This window comes from Cibotium barometz, chromosome 47 (genome assembly GCF_041138505.1).
Source record: "Cibotium barometz isolate CiBa-2024 chromosome 47, ASM4113850v1, whole genome shotgun sequence".
Classification (NCBI taxonomy): Eukaryota; Viridiplantae; Streptophyta; class Polypodiopsida; order Cyatheales; family Cibotiaceae; genus Cibotium; species Cibotium barometz.
The window spans coordinates 41,461,725-41,480,566 of record NC_141092.1 but is presented as its reverse complement, the minus strand read 5'-3'; the positions used below and the strand labels follow the sequence as shown (position 1 = coordinate 41,480,566).

The following is an 18,842-nucleotide window of genomic DNA, read 5'->3' as shown; positions in this document are numbered from 1 at the left end:
TTTTGAAAGCTTCATTGGGCCAGGTCAGCTTTTGTGTTTGCACAGGCCAGCCTCTACGCTTTTTTTCTTGCAGGTAGCGCCTAGGTGTATCTTGGTCTCTTTCTTGACTTTACATTTGTAGCGAAACTAGCTGATCCTGTGTAGCCCTCGTCTTTGTAGCAGCTCAGCTCCCAATACAGCTGTTGTTGCCGCCCCTCGCCTCCCAAAAAAAAATAATAATAATAATAAAAGCTATGATGCATGTGTTACAGGTGACAAGAAATGATTTAGAAGTTGGTCATATTAGTTCAGCTACCATCCCCATGCATCATGCACATGGTAGTATCAACTGAAAAAGCATGTCATAAATGAGCCACAATGCTTAAGAGTGTTGATCAAAAGCAAGTTTCCAACAATCACTTCCAAAGGTATGTCACAAATTGATCATCACAAGCAGCTTCATAAAATGATCTCCTCAGAAGATGACAAATCAACTCAAAAGGGCATTTCTGGCATGGCATTCAGGTATGATGCACTATGCAAGCGAAGGCACCGCGCACACGTATCAACCAACAGAAAGTCCATGCCATTCTTGTTTCTAAAAAACAAAGTGCAACCCCCTTCAAATCTAGACAACGTGCCTGGCTAACTTATTTGCCTGTGAACAGACAATTACCAGCACCTTGTTCTCTTCACGTTACATTATTTGGGCATGTCTTACTCAAGAAAGATAAACACCCTTAACTGAGCATCTGAAACAAGCCAGTTACATGGACTCTTTGACACAGAGCTTGAGTCAAACACAAAAAAGGAGTTTGAAGAGCAATGCTTAACTTGACATTGTGCAGTAGGCCTATGTGCTATTGCTTATGTAAAACTTCTTCAGGAACTCAGATTCACCATGATCTGCAATTCCCAACTTTAAAGGTTGTACCATGCCTTCTGCTCCCACCACATATTGCGAAAGAATATGATGCCGTTGCTTTGACTGCGTCAAGATGTTTTGAAATTCCTCCTGTCCCTTAAACACAAGCATATCTATAACCTGCACACACACAAAGAACGCCCATCTAGCATAGTCTTCAATAGCTGTGATCAAAGATGTACAGCCATAAAAGTACATCCATCTGTTTCCTATTATTTTGGACTAGCTATCACTGCTTTTGACGGTTTCAGTGTACATTTTGACTGAGTTAACAGGGTTGATCAGCGTTGACCAGTCTGCTCAGGTTTTGACCATGTAATAACAAGCGCTCAACTTTGCTTAACCATGTTTTATAAGTGTTTTATCAATGTTTGACCATCATAGACTTGCTTTTAGTGACTTTTATTAAAATAGGTAATCAAAATATAGGTGTAGACATTATCACGTGAACGTATCCTTAGAAGCTGCACTGTGTGAATGCACCCCTAGGAGGTGCATATGCTGTTGTCAGTGCCGTACTGATCTATGATGTCACCAGTGATGCAATCATCAACGATGTCATCAGTTGGGGTTACAGAGCCTATATAACAGATTAGTTTGTCAAAAGGGCTTCGTGCGCACCACCCCCCCCCCCCCGCCCGCCGCCCCGTCTGGCTCTCTCTGTCTGCGCCCTTCTGAAACCGGCCTCTGATAGAAAAACCAAAGTGCGGTAGATTAGCAATCACCCGTCCACTTGTAGTCTAGATGTGAAACAAAACACAGATTGGAGCTAGAGTGCCCAAATCTGAAAACACAGTGACACCTGTTGGCCCCAAAGCTTGGCGCCCCTTGCGGTATTTCTTTATTCAATTATAATAAAATGAATGGCTGAGTACAACACAAAGGCCAGCCAAGAGTTTACACCTGTAAGTCCAATCTGACGGCCCACAAATCCTTCTCAGCACAAAGGATCTATGCACACAGATCTGTGTCCTCAAGCAACACACTGTGCCTCCCCCTGATCAGCCAAGATCACAAAGCAGGCCAGCCATGGGCATACATCTGGCATAACTCAAGTGCATGATACATCTTCTCAGCTCAAACATACATGTGCTGTCCAAACTCTGTCTCAACCCTTGTCAATCTGCCATACCCCTCCTCTCACAAGGGGCCAGATAATACATATCTGCAGCAGACATCAAGCAGTAAAAAGAGAGATAGATGAACAGAAACAGAGCTTACCAAGTTCAGCTCGTGAAACAGCACTGGAGGAAGCAACAGCACCAATTTGTACTTGCAGGCACTTGTATTCACAACCCTGCTTCACACATGTGCTTGTACTTGCCTGTATCCTCCTCCTGATGTTCACTCTTATGCTGTCCTTGAAAATACAGATCTGAAAATCAGCACTGTACCCGTCTGTACCGCCTCGGGATACGTGCCAGGAGTTGTACTTGCACAGCTGTCCACTCTTGTACCTGCCTGAATCAGAGTATACAGTCTGTCCAGCACCTGTTTGCACCACCTGCAGCAGCCTGCAGCAATTGTACTTGCTGTACCTGGCTGTCCGTACACTGTACGGCAGCCGTACAATGCTGTACTGGCTGTGTACTTGCTGGTACAGCCTATACAGGGCCTGTGCGCAGGGAATCCTTGCAGCAGCTTCTATGTGCAGCCAGCAACAGAGGAGAAAGAGAGAGAGTACTTGCACAGTTGTGGCCGTACAGTGCTGTACGGCTGATTCCACTCAGAAAAACAGCAACAGCCCTCCAGAAATCAGCAGTCGACTTGCTCTTCAGCTTCTCCACGCTTGTGTACATGCGCTTGAGAAACTCTCCACTTTTGCTACACGACTCCCCAAAAAGGGAAGAGAGAGAGAGAGAGAGGAGAGAGAAACACTCCTCCCCCAAATTAATCCCTAGGGCCCCAAACTTTAATAAGTTCCTAGGGCCACTAAGGCCTAGGGGCAACTTTTATAAACATTAAAATTTAATGTTTCTAGTTCCCCCCTTCACACCTAGGGATGTCCACACATCTTAAACTCTGTCCGGGCACCCTCCATGTGAATCATAGAATATTCTGACTCTGCAACCACCATGCCCACACTTGTCCTGCTCCATTTTCACAGGGCCATGACATACCCCCCTCTTGAAAAATGGCAAGCGTCCTCGATTGCATTCTGGTGATGCATCAAAATATCCAAAGTGAAATATACAATATGGCAAGATCAGCGTCCCAATCTCTCTAAGCCATACACATGTATCATCATTCACTGCAAACCAATGGCATAGTAATAGTCCAAGTTGTATACCACTGTGAACCATACATATCCACAAAAATCTCCATGTGACTAGTACACATATATCATAGAAGTCCCATAAACAGATGTACTGTCAGCCTCAATACCTTCGGGTGAGTGAAAAACTGCACCAAGCGACCTCTAGATGTCATCTGAGCCTGTCTGTATCAAGGGAGTGGAGGTGCTACCCCCCTCTTGAGCATCAGGTAATGCTCCAGACCCATGCTCTGCTGAACCTGAATGAGCCACAATAAGAGTCGGCTCTAACTCAAAGGCATCGAGATAAAGCTGCAAAACCTGAGGTGAATCTGTTAAGTCACCTTCCTCCATCCACTTCGCATCCATCGGTGAATAGTTCTTGAACTTCACAAGATAGCGACGGGAAACTTTACCTCGTACCTTCCTTTCTTTATGTGCCAGTATCTGCTCTGGAATCAGAACCTCATCAAGTTCCTCAACTTCCGGCTGAGCCTCATCTGATACATCCTCAGGCACATCCCCACGGAAAGGTCTAAGTAGACTCACGTGAAAAGCATTGTGAATCCTCCAGTGATCTGGTAACTTCAAACCATAGGTTACCTCACCAATCTTTTCCAAAACCTGAAAAGGCCCATAATATCGCATGCTCAACTTAGGGAATAAGCGCTCTTTACCCTTCATCTTCTTGAGTCTAGCCTTTTCAAAGCGCAAAAGAACCCAATCACCCAATGCAAACTGTAAATCACGTCTGTGTGACGGTCTGCGGCTTTCTTTTGCTTTTGCTGAGTTTTCTAGAGGGCCAACTTAACTCTCCGATAAGCTTCATCCAAGCTCTCCACATACTGATCAGCCTCAAAGATCTTATCCTTTGTATGCAAAATGGGTGGTACCTTCTTCCCTCCTTCTACAATCTCAAAAGGCGCCTTGCCTGTCGAGCTATGTACAGTGTTGTTATATGCAAACTCCACCAAAGGAAGATACTTTTCCCATTGTTGCTTGTGCTCTGACACATAACACTTGAGAAGATCCAACATTGTAGAGTTAGCCTCTTCTGACTGACCATCTGTCTGTGGATGAAATGACGATGAAAACTTGAGAGTTGTACCCATGTTGTCAAACAACCCTCTCCAAAACAAACTCGTCATCCGTGGATCACGGTCACTAATGATAGACGTAGGCAAGCCATGATACTTGAAGATGTTCGCCATGAACAACTTCACCATATGATCCACTTTAATTGTCTTCCGAACGGGAATGAAATGTGCCTGCTTACTGAACCTGCATATGATAGTCCAGATGCCATCATTTCCCGTTTGTGTCCGTGGAAGATCGAATACAAAATCCATGGCAATGCTCTCCCAAGGTCTATCCGGAATAGGTAAAGGCTGTAATAACCCTGGTGTCTTCTGACGGTCAAACTTTACCTTCTGACATACGATGCATTGCCTCACAAAGGCATCAACATCTCTTCTCAAGGTTGGCCAATAAAAGAAAGTCTCCACTGCTTTTACCGTGGCGTCAATACCTCTATGACCTGCATACGGTGGAGCATGACTTTCAATCATAACCTTGAGTCGCAATGGCCTGGTAACACACAGTCTGCCATGCATCAATAAAAACCCATCTCTGAGAGTGTAATGCTCATGCCGCTGACCCTCAGACATCTGATCATACAACCTTTCAAAGTCCTCATCATGGGCATACTGCTCTTTCATTTCATCAAGCTCATGATGATAAGCAAGTGAAATTGCAAAGACCTGTGGCTTGCGTGACAAAGCATCTGCCACTACATTCTTTTTGCCTTCCACATGCACAATCTGGAAGTGAAACATTGACAAAAAGCTTGCCCAACGCATATGCTTCTCGGCATCTTGCAAAACTCTACTCTCATAGGCTATCACATGTCCCTCTTGCATGAGAACTGCACCAATGCTACTTCCACATGCATCACACTGGACAACAAAAGCCTTTCGGAGGTCCGGTAACACCAATACTGGGTCCGAAGTAAGCTTTTCTTTGAGCTTTTTGAATGCTGTAATTTCCCGATCAGCCCATCTAAACGGAGTTGCTTTCTTCGTCAAAGCATGAAGAGGCAAAGCAATTTCAGCAAAGTGCCGTATGTAACGCCTGTAATAGGAACACATTCCTAGAAAGCTGCGTACATCATGCACGGTCCTCAAAGCTGGCCAATTAAGTATTGCTTCCACCTTGGCTGGATCCATACGGACTCCATGACCAGACACAATATGCCCCAAAAAATGTATCTCCTGCAAAAAGAACTCACTCTTCTTGCCATTAACCACCAACCTATGGTTTCTGAGTTCTGCAAACACAATGGCCAAATGCCTTCTATGCTCTTCCTCAGTTCGTGAATGCACAATCATATCATCAAAGAATGTGCCCACAAACTCTCTATGAGGCCTGAAAATCCTGTCCATCATTCTATTAAAAGTGGCAGGCGCATTTGTCAAACCAAAGGGCATAACCAAGAACTCATACAACCCAAACGTGGTTCGGAATGCTGTCTTATGCACATCCTCGGGTCTAATGCGTATCTGATGATACCCGCTTTTCAAGTCAATACGACTAAAAACTGTGGAGCCCTGTAAGCGGTCCAATATGTCATCGATCCTCGGTATGGGGAATCGATTCTTGATGGTATTCTTATTCAGCGCCCTGTAATCAATACACATGCGCCAAGAACCATCCTTCTTCTGCACTAAGAGCACAGGTGAGCAAAAGGGTGATGAGCTAGGCTGAATCAACCCCTTATTCACTAGCTCCTGCACCTGACTCATAATCTCTTCCTGTTGGGCTGCACTAACACGATACGGCGGTCTATTCGGTGGAGTACTACCAGGAATCAGATCTATGGCATGATCTTCTGGCCTCTCAGGAGGTAATTCTCCTGGCAATGACTCGGAAAAACAGTCTTGAAACCCACTTAAGAAATCAGCCCTGTCCTTATCTAACATTGACAAATTAGACTTAGACTCATCATGCTGTGCATCCTTTACATAAATCAAGTACGCGGAAAGATGCTTCTTCATTACTGATGAAATCGCCGAAGCGGATACAATAGGAACAGATTCCCCTTTGAGTTTTACATCCAATACATGCTCTTTCCCTCTATGAGTCAAAGTGATTTTCCTATTGTAAGTATCTACCACCGCATGTACCCTGTGGCACCATGGCATCCCCAACAAAACATCACAGCCATCCAAAGGCATGATGAAGAACTCTTCGCTGTCCACATAACCCTGCATATGAAGCCGAAGATTCCCAATGATAGGAGTAACGGGTTCTGCATACCCTGGACAAGCCATATTAGCCTCATGTAACGGCCCCATCTCCTCTGCGCGAATCCCCAATCGGCCAGCCAAATCTGGTGAAATGAAGTGGGCTCTAGCACTTGTGTCAAAGAAGATCAAAGCATTCTGATCTCTCACTTTGCCCCATGCCCTGCACAACTCTATAGCTTCACCACCTAGCTGCTCTCCCACAAGATCAGGAACTAAGCCTGCAGAAGGCTTTGGTTTCTTTGGCTTGGGCTCTCCTTTATTGTCAGGGTCCTTTTTGGACGTTCTTTTGGGACAATTGAATGACATATGCCCCTCTTCAGTACAGTAAAAACACTTTTGAGCATCTCTCAAAGCCTGTCTTTCCTCAGAAGTCCTCTTGGGCATTGGCAACTTCTTATACTTTGTCTCTGTAGACCCTTTAGCATCACGAGAAGCATGCCCAAATTTTTCAGCTTTCTTGCTCAATTTCTTACTGCCTTTAAATCCAGATGAACCACCCGTGAGTAACGCATTAGCTGTCATAGCATTTTCAATCATCTGTGACATGTTCGTTACTCTTGTCTTTATACAATAATCTCGTACCTCCTTGGGCAGCCCACAACAATACTTCTCTACCTGCTCAGATAATGGCACGGCACGATAAGAAGTCACTGGGAGTAGAGCTTTCCAAAACTTCTTGTTATAATCCTCCAAACTATCACACTTTGAAGCATCCAGCTTGTGCCATGCGGTCATAATATCCACCTCAAATGTAGATGTGAGCCATACGGAAGAGAAAACCTGTTTGAATTGGACCCATGTGGTGGGTGCTATGCCCTGCAAAAGAAGAGTAGACCACCACTGCAAAGCATTGCCCTTGAGAAAAGTGGCAGCTTTCCTCACCTTAGAGGACTCTGTGTAATTCCCACCAGAAAAAGCAGCATCAAACTGCTGTAAGAAGGTAAGTGCCTTCAATTTATCCTTGGCCCCACTGAAAGTGTCAAACTTCACTGCAGCTCCCCCTTCCTTGTAATCCTTCGCCTTTCCCATAGGCGTTAGATTGTCATATGGAAGTGGCTTCGCAAGATTGCTACCCCCAACATTCATACCCATCATTGGGTCAACATTTCCCATTCCCATGCCAGGCATACCATACATTCCAGCCATGTTTCCATACATTCCATTATGCATACCTGGCTGCATGCCACCAAACATATTGCCTTGCATCCCAGGTTGCATGCCTGCAAACATATTTCCAGCCATACCGGACTGCATACCACCATACATATTCCCTTGCATGCCAGGCTAAAAATTGGCTCCAAAAGGCCCATACATACCCATGCCTCCCTGAGGATAACCCCCAGTCATGGATTGAAACACCGAGCCACCACCAAAATAACCTGGATGCATATTCTGCTGAGGAATAGGTGGCTGTCCATAGAAGGAACTCTGAGAGTTTGCACCATAAGCATGCTGCATATTCGAAAACTGGCCAAAAGATGGTTCCTGTGGGATGGCACCACTATGACCTTGAGGAAGATTCTTCGAACGAACCTCCTCCTTCTTTTTCTGGGGCTCTGTGCGAGATCTCATAAATTCAGCAAATCTCTCGCTCTGTGTGAGCTGCATAAAAGTATCCATAACACTAGCCAAGCGATCTTTGAACCGAGCATCATCATCCTCTTTACCATGCACATCTTCTGGCTGTGTTACATCCTCATAAGGCTCAACATCTGCAGCCTGTTCTCCTGCAAAAATATCCTCAGATACATCTCTTTCAGGAGAAGTCTCTTGCTCTTCTTCTTCATGATAGAAGTACTCATCCTCTGTATCAGACATGATTGCTGAATTTTCAGCGATGGCTTTCTTCAAAGCAACCACGAGCTCACCCCCTTCAGAAAGTTGATGATTGGTCCCGGCGACGGAACCTTGAAACCGGCCTCTGATAGAAAAACCAGAGTGCGGTAGATTAGCAATCACCCGTCCACTTGTAGTCTAGATGTGAAACAAAACACAGATTGGAGCTAGAGTGCCCAAATCTGAAAACACAGTGACACCTGTTGGCCCCAAAGCTTGGCGCCCCTTGCGGTATTTCTTTATTCAATTATAATAAAATGAATGGCTGAGTACAACACAAAGACCAGCCAAGAGTTTACACCTGTAAGTCCAATCTGACGGCCCACAAATCCTTCTCAGCACAGAGGATCTATGCACACAGATCTGTGTCCTCAAGCAACACACTGTGCCTCCCTCTGATCAGCCAAGATCACAAAGCAGGCCAGCCATGGGCATACATCTGGCATAACTCAAGTGCATGATACATCTTCTCAGCTCAAACATACATGTGCTGTCCAAACTCTGTCTCAACCCTTGTCAATCTGCCATACCCCTCCTCTCACAAGGGGCCAGATAATACATATCTGCAACAGACATCAAGCAGTAAAAAGAGAGATAGATGAACAGAAACAGAGCTTACCAAGTTCAGCTCGTGAAACAGCACTGGAGGAAGCAACAGCACCAATTTGTACTTGCAGGCACTTGTATTCACAACCCTGCTTCACACATGTGCTTGTACTTGCCTGTATCCTCCTCCTGATGTTCACTCTTATGCTGTCCTTGAAAATACAGATCTGAAAATCAGCACTGTACCCGTCTGTACCGCCTCGGGATACGTGCCAGGAGTTGTACTTGCACAGCTGTCCACTCTTGTACCTGCCTGAATCAGAGTATACAGTCTGTCCAGCACCTGTTTGCGCCACCTGCAGCAGCCTGCAGCAACTGTACTTGCTGTACCTAGCTGTCCGTACACTGTACGGCAGCCGTACAGTGCTGTACTGGCTGTGTACTTGCTGGTACAGCCTGTACAGGGCCTGTGCGCAGGGAATCCTTGCAGCAGCTTCTATGCGCAGCCAGCAACAGAGGAGAAAGAGAGAGAGTACTTGCACAGTTGTGGCCGTACAGTGCTGTACGGCTGATTCCACTCAGAAAAACAGCAACAGCCCTCCAGAAATCAGCAGTCGACTTGCTCTTCAGCTTCTCCACGCTTGTGTACATGCGCTTGAGAAACTCTCCACTTTTGCTACACGACTCCCCAAAAAGGGAAGAGAGAGAGAGAGAGGAGAGAGAAACACTCCTCCCCCAAATTAATCCCAACTTTAATAAGTTCCTAGGGCCACTAAGGCCTAGGGGCAACTTTTATAAACATTAAAATTTAATGTTTCTAGTTCCCCCCTTCACACCTAGGGATGTCCACACATCTTAAACTCTGTCCGGGCACCCTCCATGTGAATCATAGAATATTCTGACTCTGCAACCACCATGCCCACACTTGTCCTGCTCCATTTTCACAGGGCCATGACACCTTCTCTCCCCTTTGCTTGTGCCTGCTTCCTCCCCCCCTCTCTTCGCGCCGCTGCGCCTGCCCCCTCCCTCCCTCGCTTCACACAATTCCGCCCCTCCCCCCATCTGGTTTCGCTCCCCCCCTCTTCTTCGCTGCCCAGCGCCACCCCCCCTCCCTTAGACCTCCTTCGCCCCTATTGGTCTCTTCGCACCCCCACCCCCCCCCCCCCCAACTTGCCCCCTCCTCCCTCAGCGCCCCCTCCCGTCGCCCTTCAGAGCCGCCCCCCCTTTCCCCCTTTTTTTCTCCTTTTTTCCTTTTTCCTTTTTCCGCCCCCCTCTCTGTCATCTCCGCCTCTCTCCTTTCTCCCCTCCCGTGCAGGTTGGTGTTTCCAGGCTTCTCGGGTTTTTACTTTATTCGGCAAGCTTCAACCTATTCTGGTCTTCGCCCTCAGGAGGACTCCAGCTCCGTCATCCCCGACCGAGGCCGCCGCAGCTTGCATATCCTTCTCCGAAGCAGATCTTCAGGTTCTCGCCCCGACTGTTGCCTCACTCCAGGCCTCCACCCTGGTCTGCAAAATTGTTGGTAGCTGCCCTGCGCGTGGACAGCTCAGGGATCTTTTACAGGCCAGCCTCATTGGTGACCCTGCAAAGATCACTAATATTCACTCTCTGGGACACGGACACTACCAGGTGGAGTTCGACTCGCCATTGGCGTCAGACCGAGTCATGCAGCTGGGTCCCCTTGCATTGCGTACGGCGCAGTTTTTCTTTGCACGGTGGCAACACGGCTTCGATCCGACGTTTGACCCAGTGGCTGGCGTTTCGGGCTTCCCAATGATAGTCTGCTTCCTAGACCTCAGGAAGGAGTAGCTTCCTCTTCTCCCGATGATAGGTAGTGCCATCAGGAGAGTTATGAACCCCCACCCCCACCCCCACCCCCCTACCACCTCGGCCCTCGCGTGAGCAGCTGGGATTCCATCCCTCCGCATTTATGTGGCCTCACCGGAGTCTGTACCACATTGTATATCTATTCCTGACCTCCAAAGCGACCCCATAAAGCAGCGCATGGAGTATTCAGACCTTCCAAGCCAGTATTTCATTTGCAGGCAGATGGGTCACTTAGCCAGAGCTTGCCCTGGGCGGCAAGCCAAGACACCCCCTCCCCAAGGGGCAGGGAGAGAGAGAGGCCCTCAAGCAACAGAGCATCAGGCTTCCAGATGACCCAGCTCTGCCGGCGAGTGGCGGGCGGTTGGCCCGCGCCCGGGCCGCTAGACAACCACCAGGGCCAAGCGCCACCGCTGCGCGCGCCAGGTTGGCAGATCTCAAGAGGATTCGGTTCTATCAGAGGACCGTTATGAGCATTTATCTCAGCATGTTCTCGTTGGTGATGAGCCCTCTCCAGCCTTGAAGCGGGCCCCTCCAGCCCCACCAATATGGTGTTCGATCCCTCGTCATGATCCCCCCCCCCCCCCCCCGACCCCCAGTGTTCTGAGAGACCCCCAGTGTTTTGAGAGATCGGCCGACCTCTCTGCTCCCCCGGCAGAGCCCCCTCCCCACAGCTTTCCTCTCCGATGGATCTCTCACAGCAGCACCCCTCCCCGGCCTCTCCGCCCTCCGTCCCCTCTGTCCCCCCTCTCCTCCCCGAGCTTCAACACCGACATTACTCGCCGCAGTTCACTCTGCCCCCCGCCGCAGTTCACTCTGCACCCCCCCCCCCCCCGGCGCGCGCGCGCGTCTACCTCTCCTGAGCACTCTCGTCGCCCCCCAGCAGCCCCTGATCCAGAGCGGAGGCAGCCGGCCGGATCAATCCGCCACTTGATTCACCGATTTTCTGAGCCGGTTGCGATGACCATTGCTGCCTCCCCGGTGAGGGCTCTCCTGCCCAGAGTCCCCAAGATCCTGGGACATCCTATGGACTACATTTTCTTCCGATGTCTACCGACGAAAGGGACCGATATGTTTGAGGAACAGTAGCCCCTGTTCGGGTCAGTGTGGTTTTTCACCACTCCAGGCCCTCTACGCCAGATTATGGCACGATGATCTTCTCTTTCCCCTTCAGTGCAGCCCGGGGACAGAGTGGGATCCCGATTTGGTGGCAACTGCCATCCAGGGTTAGGCAGTCGAGCTCTCCCACGATCTCCGCATCACCAACATTCTCAACCATTTTTGGCCTTTGGCTAGGATGGACCTTGGAGGCTCTGCCCATCGAGGCCAGGACGGGGAGATGGTAGTCTCCAGCTTGGAGGTGCTCCTTTTCGTATTCATGAGGGATTAGGGGAGATCAACAATTTCTTGCAGGAGGCAGCCCAAAGCCAATTGGAGGGTTTCCGGGAGCAGGAGCGGAATCTGAGGAGTCATCTTGCCTCTCTACAGCGGCTACAGGAGAGGTCCCTTGATAGCCAGTGGATCGAGAGTTAGCTTGCTGCCGCTCGCACAGAGATCAGATCCATAGAGGAGAGGAGGATGGAGTACATGTATCACGCCAGGGCCTCTTTCTGGACTCAGGCCGGCGACAAAGTCAGAGGGGATTTCTTTGAGATAGCTGGCCCCCATAGGAGGAGAGACGGTATTCGCAGGTTGCGTGGTCGGGATGGAGCTATTGTTTCAGATCCCTCCCAAGTGAGAGCCATCGCCACGGACTTTTTTCGATCTCTCCTCACTGAAAGAGTGCACAGAGCGGAAGCAAAATGGCACTAGAATGTGCTGAACAAAGAGTGCAAGAGAGAGAGAGAGAGAGATATGAAGAGAACTATGCTGAATATACTGAAGCAAAACAGTCCCAAGCAAGAGACACTACAAGTCTCATAAGTGAGGGAGCAAAATATGTACAAGACTGAATGAATAATGAGAGGCCAGCCCCACCTATTTATAGGTGAGAAGGGCTGGCCAACTGGAGCTCAATAAGCTGGCTGACTGGAGCACAGGAGCTGGCCGACTGTAAAATACCAAAAGGGCTGGGAAAAATCCTAGAAAAATATGTAAAATAGGAGTGGCCAGCCCACAATCAAGGGCCATACAAATGGGACCAAAAGGACACCAGAAATGGGCAGAAACTGGGGATGAATGTGCTAACACCCCCTCTCAACACCAGATGCTGAACATAACTCTGAGAAGCCGAAGAAGTCATCCTCTGTCAAAGACAAAAGAAAGCAGCAACAACAGGTACCAAGAAAGCTTCACAAGCAATCTCCACAGCAACTCAGCTACAAAAGTAACAGAACAAGCTGCAAGGTACACTGCTCTTCTAGAAGAGAACAACCATGTAGGTTGCGTCATGCTGCTCCAAATATCGGTGCCAAACCCAAATATAAACACCCAAAGTAGCCAAATGCTGTATAATAGCACCCTCCTCGAAGGTCGGCATTGCCAGATGTAAGAACTCAACTCCCTCTCTGAAAGCTGATGTCGAGACTCCACAGGCCCAACCAAATCCAAATCCAAATCCAAATCCAGATCCCAATCCTTCAATCCCTAGAAGTAATACTGTGCCCCAGGCACGATCACCGACACACCTGACCACAATCCAGAATCCTCACACAGAGTAAGGAGAAGAGGAACATTCACTGTAGTGGTAACTGAAGTAGTAGTAGCATCATCAATAGCATAACACAGCCTAGAAGCAGGCTCCTCCATAGAAGGCAAAGGGACCAGCAACACATCCCGGTCACTGGGTGTCGAAGAAAGAATCTGAGGCGAAGCAATAGGAGAAAAATACCCCTCAAAAGCTGTGAGCAAAGATAGCCCACAGTCATCCTCAAAAACATTACCAGATATATTATCCTGGCAGGGAGAAGTATGCACAAAAACTGAAGGCAAGGCAACAGGAGAAACAAACTCCTCAAATGCAACCGTTTGTCGATCACTAGCATCACCATACAGGTCACAAAGTAACTGCCACACAGAGAAGGCAGAAGCATCATCAGGAGCATAGATGAAGTGTCGAAGAACCGAATCCTGACAATTCAGGAGGAGAAAGCCAAAGATCTGTCCGTCAGTCTTCCTCCACCGACACACATCCTCTGCAGAGGCAAGGTCCGGCACCCACCGATTCTTGAACGAGAGAAACTCCATCAAACCATACTCCTTGAGAATAGAAGTAGCCTGCAACTTCCATGACTGAAAGTTACCACCATCCAACTTGTCTGCCTCATCAAGGATACAAGAGAGTGGTACGGGAGCCAAATCTGAAGCTCTCATCATTGATCCTATCAAGAGAACCAACCCTCATAAGATAAACTGTCCAAATAAAAAAACGCTGATATAGGGTCTTTCCTCCCACCAAAACGCAGCCCTAAGAGGCTAGACAGCACCCGAGAATATGCTGTAAGAGGGAAAGGCAACAACAAGGACAGTAGCTTGGGCTCTCCTCAAGAAAACGCACAATCTCTGAAAAAGAAGTGTCCTCCACAGGTACCAAGAGTGCCACCAAAGCCTACAACACCACAAGCCCCCTCTGCAAAGGAGTAAACCCACGGGAGAGGAAAAACGCAGCAAAGGAAGCTGCTGTCCTGAAGAAAACAAGCCGCCTATGTCCCAAACTCCATGTGAAATAGAAGAAAACTGGTCAAACAGTACCTGAAGGCTGAATTGATGAAGCCAAACTGAAGGGCGCAGCAACCAGCAGGTTCAGTCCAGAAAACGCAGCAAAGGAAGCTCCAGATCTGAAAGAAAAACGCAGAGGCAAAGTGACCAGGTTCAGTCCAGAAAACGCAGCATGAAAGAGCTGCAGATCTGAAGGACAACGCAGAGAAGGAGGTGCTGAAAACAGAGCTGAATCTGGGGCAGCAAAGAGGTTGCTAAACCGGGAGCGATGATACGATGAAAGAGTGCACAGAGCGGAAGCAAAGTGGCACTAGAATGTGCTGAACAGAGAGTGCAAGAGAGAGAGAGATATGGAGAGAACTATGCTGAATATACTAAAGCAAAACAGTCCCAAGCAAGAGACACTACAAGTCTCATAAGTGAGGGAGCAAAATATGTACAAGACTGAATGAATAATGAGAGGCTAGCCCCACCTATTTATAGGTTAGGAGGGCTGACCGACTAGAGCTCAATAAGCTGGCCGACTGGAGCAGAGGAGCTGGCCGACTGGTAAAATACCAAAAGGGCTGGGAAAAATCCCAAAAAAATATGTAAAATAGGGGTGGCCAGCCCACAATCAACGGCCATACAAATGGGACCAAAAGGACACAAGAAATGGGCAGAAACTGTGCTAACACTCACACGTGCCCCAGTATCTCCACAGTGTCAAAATACGCAGCGGAGATGATAACAAAATCTGAGATCACAAGAGCAAGTAGAGTGCAGAAAATAGACAGCACAAGAGAAGGAGAGAGATAGGCGTGTAACTCTTCTCTATACACAAGATCCCGCAGTGAAAACAAGATACAATAAGAGGGGGGCCATGGGGCCATTTTATATGGCCCCATGAGTGCAGTCGGCCAGTAGATGGACAGCCGACAGGACATGAAAATGCCCATGACCAGAAAAACATCAGTCGGCTAGCATATCATGAGTCGGCCCTCACACGTGTGGAGTCAGCCAGCAGTAGAGAGCAACTGGGACTGCCTGTGACCAGTCGGCCAGCATCTGGTACAGACGACAGGTCCTACACTGCCTCCCACACCCTGGAAAATAGGGAAAAATGAGGAAAAATGATAACACCTACAAAGGGCGGGCACACCCACAACAGAGGCCCTGGTGTCTGATAAAGACTGGAGATGACTTCTAACACCCCCTCTCAGCTCCTGGCTGTGAAATCAACCCTAGGAAGCTGGAGTGCCGCCTGAGCGTAGCCTGAGGTAGAGACTTCGTGAAGAGGTCCACCGCATTGTCCTCCGTCGAACAATAAAGTAGCAAGATGTCACCAGCCAAGATCTTCTCACGTACAAAGTGATACTGTATCTCTATGTGCTTGGTCCGGGCATGGGTTCCGAGCAATAGCTATACAACTTTGGTTATCACACTGGATGATTGTGGGCTCCTTCTGTGGAAACCCAATCTCACCTAGCAACCTCCGTAGCTACACAACCTCGCAAGCAGCACCACAAGCAGCCCAGTACTCTGCCTCTGTCGAAGATAGGGCAATAGTTGGCTGCCTCTTACTGCTCCAAGAAACTGCTCCTGAGCCGAGGGTAAAACTGTAACCTAAAGTGGATCTCCTCGTGTCTTGATCTCCTCCCCAATCTGAGTCACTCCAACCTTGGAGTCTGACTCCATCCCCTCCTCGAGTCCTAGATCCTTCGTACTCTGCAGATACCGGAAGATCCGCAATCCTACATCCCAATGAGACTTCAATGGCGTCTGCATAAAAGAGCTCAACAGCCCCACGGAGAAGCTCAAGTCCAATCTGGTGTTCAGCAACCAGATCAATGAACCAACCAACTTCCGATACAGCAAGGCATCAACTGGCTCACAAGGATCATTAACAGTTAACTTAGTGTTCGGGTCCATCGGCGAAGTAATAGGCTTGCAGTTCTCCATCCCAAAGGCCTCAAGCAACTCATGAACATTGACCCGCCTCTAGGCTAGACCTTTAGGTCCTAGGCCGCACACAGGACATATGTCACTGGTTATGAGCCTCTTGGTTCACTTATGTAGTGATTTTCCCTATTATTAGCCCAGCATCTTCATGGAATAATAAAGTGCTCTCCCTCCTACATATGACTGCTAATCCCCAATAACAACTTTAGGGATGTACGACCAACAATTATTATGAATATATGATCTTGCATAAGATACAAGACCGCAAGTTACAAATATCAAGAAAAAGGAACATCACCTCAAACTTCCACACTCGTTATTCCTTAATAAAACTGGGAAAACTGAAAATGAGAAATTCGACAGACTTGTGTAATTAGGTAAAATCAGGAGAATTCAACAGACTTGTGTAATTAGGCAAAATCAGGAGAAATCAAAAAAATTGGGACAATTAATGATTGGAGAAACTTGGGAATTGAGGAAATTGCGAGTAATGGGACAAATTCGGGAATAAGAGAAAACTAGGATTTGAGATAAGTAGTGAAAGGCAGAATTGAAGCGGAGGGATTGTATCCATTTCTGTGAAAAGCCCTTTCCAATTTGCTCTACAGGCAGCCTGCAACATGAAAAAAACCCTTATAGATACATATCATGTGACTTTATAACAGTCTTAAGATGCTGCCCAACTTCCTCCAAACTTGAAACCCCAAGTCACACCTCGCCAGATCTGCTACAGCAACTTTAGAGACTCACAACTCTAAAATAATCTGCTACTTTGATTCCTACGCACCACTCATATAATGATAGCTTTACACAATGCCCTGTCATGCCCAAACCCTAGCAGAGCTCTACAATGTGATGGCTGGGGGGGCCAGCAACATGAAAAAACCCAATGCATATCATGAGGCTGCTAGCCTCCATACCTCACAAGGCAACCTTGGAGAGTCGCAACTCTACACTTTAAACACACAAGCCTGATCACCTACCTTGGAAGCCCTGAAAGAAAATGATTTGTCATGCCAAAACTAAAAAATTTGTGGAATACTCGTAATGGTACTTCGATTCCTAAGCACCTATGGCCGCCTCATCATGCAGTCATCAATGCACCTGATGGTTTTACATGATGTCCTGTTATGACGAAATCCAAGCAAACTGCAGAGGTCAAGCATGTGTATGGGTAGGTGAGGTGGGGTGGGGTGGGGTGGGCAGGGTTTACAATGTGGAGATCTGATGGGGATGGAGGGAGTACCTTGGGGTTCTGGACGTGTTGGTGCTTGCGGAATTCGGCAGAAACTTTGGAGCGCAACTCGGCGAGGGATATGGTCTCGTGCAGGATGTAGATGTCCATGATAGTGGGGAGCGCCCTGCAGCACTCCTTGAAGAAGGACATGGCGCGATGCTCCGCCTCTTGCAGACTCGCTGAGCTCTCCCGCGTCGTGGCGAAGCCTCTCCTCGCAAACGCGGACGCCATATCGAACACTCAGCTTTCAGGCAAAAACAATGGGGGGCAAAATTTAATCTTATTGTCCTGCCTTTAAGCTGGACACTCAACATTAGGAAAAAACGGAGCTCATTTTGGGGCCCTGTAAGAAATTCACTATTTTTTGATTTATTTTTCTCCAAAAAGATCTCAAAAATAATAAAATATAGAAACGTGGCTCAGAACTGTCAGTAAGGACCACTGAACTGTCAGTTCAGAAAAGAATAAGATAATCTTTTGTCTAACTAACACGATTTTGCATTAAATATCTCCTTAATTTTTTTTGTTTCTCGAAGATTTCGCATCTCTTTTGACGACGTGTGCATGCCTCTCATAAAGAATCCATCACTGAACTTAATGATTGTATGGATACCGCCACACTTCCACAATTCATTTTACAAAAAGACTATGAGATTGACAAGCCAACTTTGCAACCTCAGAAGCACAAAAATGGCCGATACTAGTGAGTTACAATCTCAGAAGAAGCGATTATATCATCTTCACATCGACTTAGAAGAACAATATGCTCCAGCACAAAAAAGACGAAAGGATACGGTGCTAAATGCTCAACAACGGGAAAATATGAGAAGAGAAGGGCTCCAACATATTGACTTATGGTGTGATGGAAGTATATATCCAAAATGTCTAGTACAAAACTCTACACCTCCATTTGTCAATCCAACCACACTGTTGAGGTTTGCAGGTGATGGACAAAATGGACTTCTTGGTTATATTTCAGCACAGTCTGCATTTGCAGAAACATATAAAACAATGTACCTACAAGAAAAGGGAGCCAGGATTCAAGAGATAGCTATTCGTGCAAAATTGGAGCAGCAGTTGCAGAATGAAATTGAGGAGCATTCAAAGAGTAAAAAAGAGTTAACAAGATCAAGAAGGAAGAGAACCATACTTGGAGACAGACAACGAAGTAGGAAGATTAAAAACATTGCAAATTTGAAGGCTGGGACTGGTGGATGCAAGCGAAGAATTCAGGAAGCAAGGTTAGTTTGTAATTTTTTATTTTTTAAACTCAAAAATGCTCTCAAATGACTATATCTATTTTGTCCAGTAATGCAAAACAGGATTGGAAGTGTTGAATAA

The 18,842-nt window shown here is 47.4% G+C and overlaps 2 protein-coding genes across 2 annotated transcripts; both read right to left on the bottom strand.

Annotated features, from left to right (window-relative positions):
• Positions 1 to 383: 383 nt before the first annotated feature.
• Positions 384 to 17,788, bottom strand: LOC147611694 (NADH dehydrogenase [ubiquinone] 1 alpha subcomplex subunit 6-like). Its single transcript, XM_086784750.1, has 2 exons — positions 17,511 to 17,788; positions 384 to 1,024 (listed from the first exon to the last, which is right to left on the bottom strand). Exons 1-2 carry the CDS (start codon positions 17,730 to 17,732, stop codon positions 833 to 835), a joined length of 414 nt encoding a protein of 137 aa, XP_086640876.1. The 5' UTR covers positions 17,733 to 17,788; the 3' UTR covers positions 384 to 832.
• On the bottom strand, positions 11,523 to 17,491 carry LOC147611695 (uncharacterized). The gene is made up of 2 exons (XM_086784749.1): positions 17,185 to 17,491; positions 11,523 to 16,877 (listed from the first exon to the last, which is right to left on the bottom strand). The coding sequence occupies exon 2, from the start codon at positions 13,979 to 13,981 to the stop codon at positions 13,253 to 13,255; it is 729 nt and encodes a 242-aa protein (XP_086640875.1). The 5' UTR covers positions 13,982 to 16,877; positions 17,185 to 17,491; the 3' UTR covers positions 11,523 to 13,252.
• Positions 17,789 to 18,842: the final 1,054 nt, after the last annotated feature.

Coding starts and splice junctions, on each gene's coding strand:
- LOC147611695 (XM_086784749.1), bottom strand. CDS start 13,981: ATGATGAGAGCTTCAGATTTGGCTCCCGTACCACTCTCTTGTATCCTT.
- LOC147611694 (XM_086784750.1), bottom strand. CDS start 17,732: ATGGCGTCCGCGTTTGCGAGGAGAGGCTTCGCCACGACGCGGGAGAGC. Junction 1,025..17,510: donor AACACGTCCAGAACCCCAAG/GTACTCCCTCCA, acceptor GTGTGTGTGCAG/GTTATAGATATGCTTGTGTT.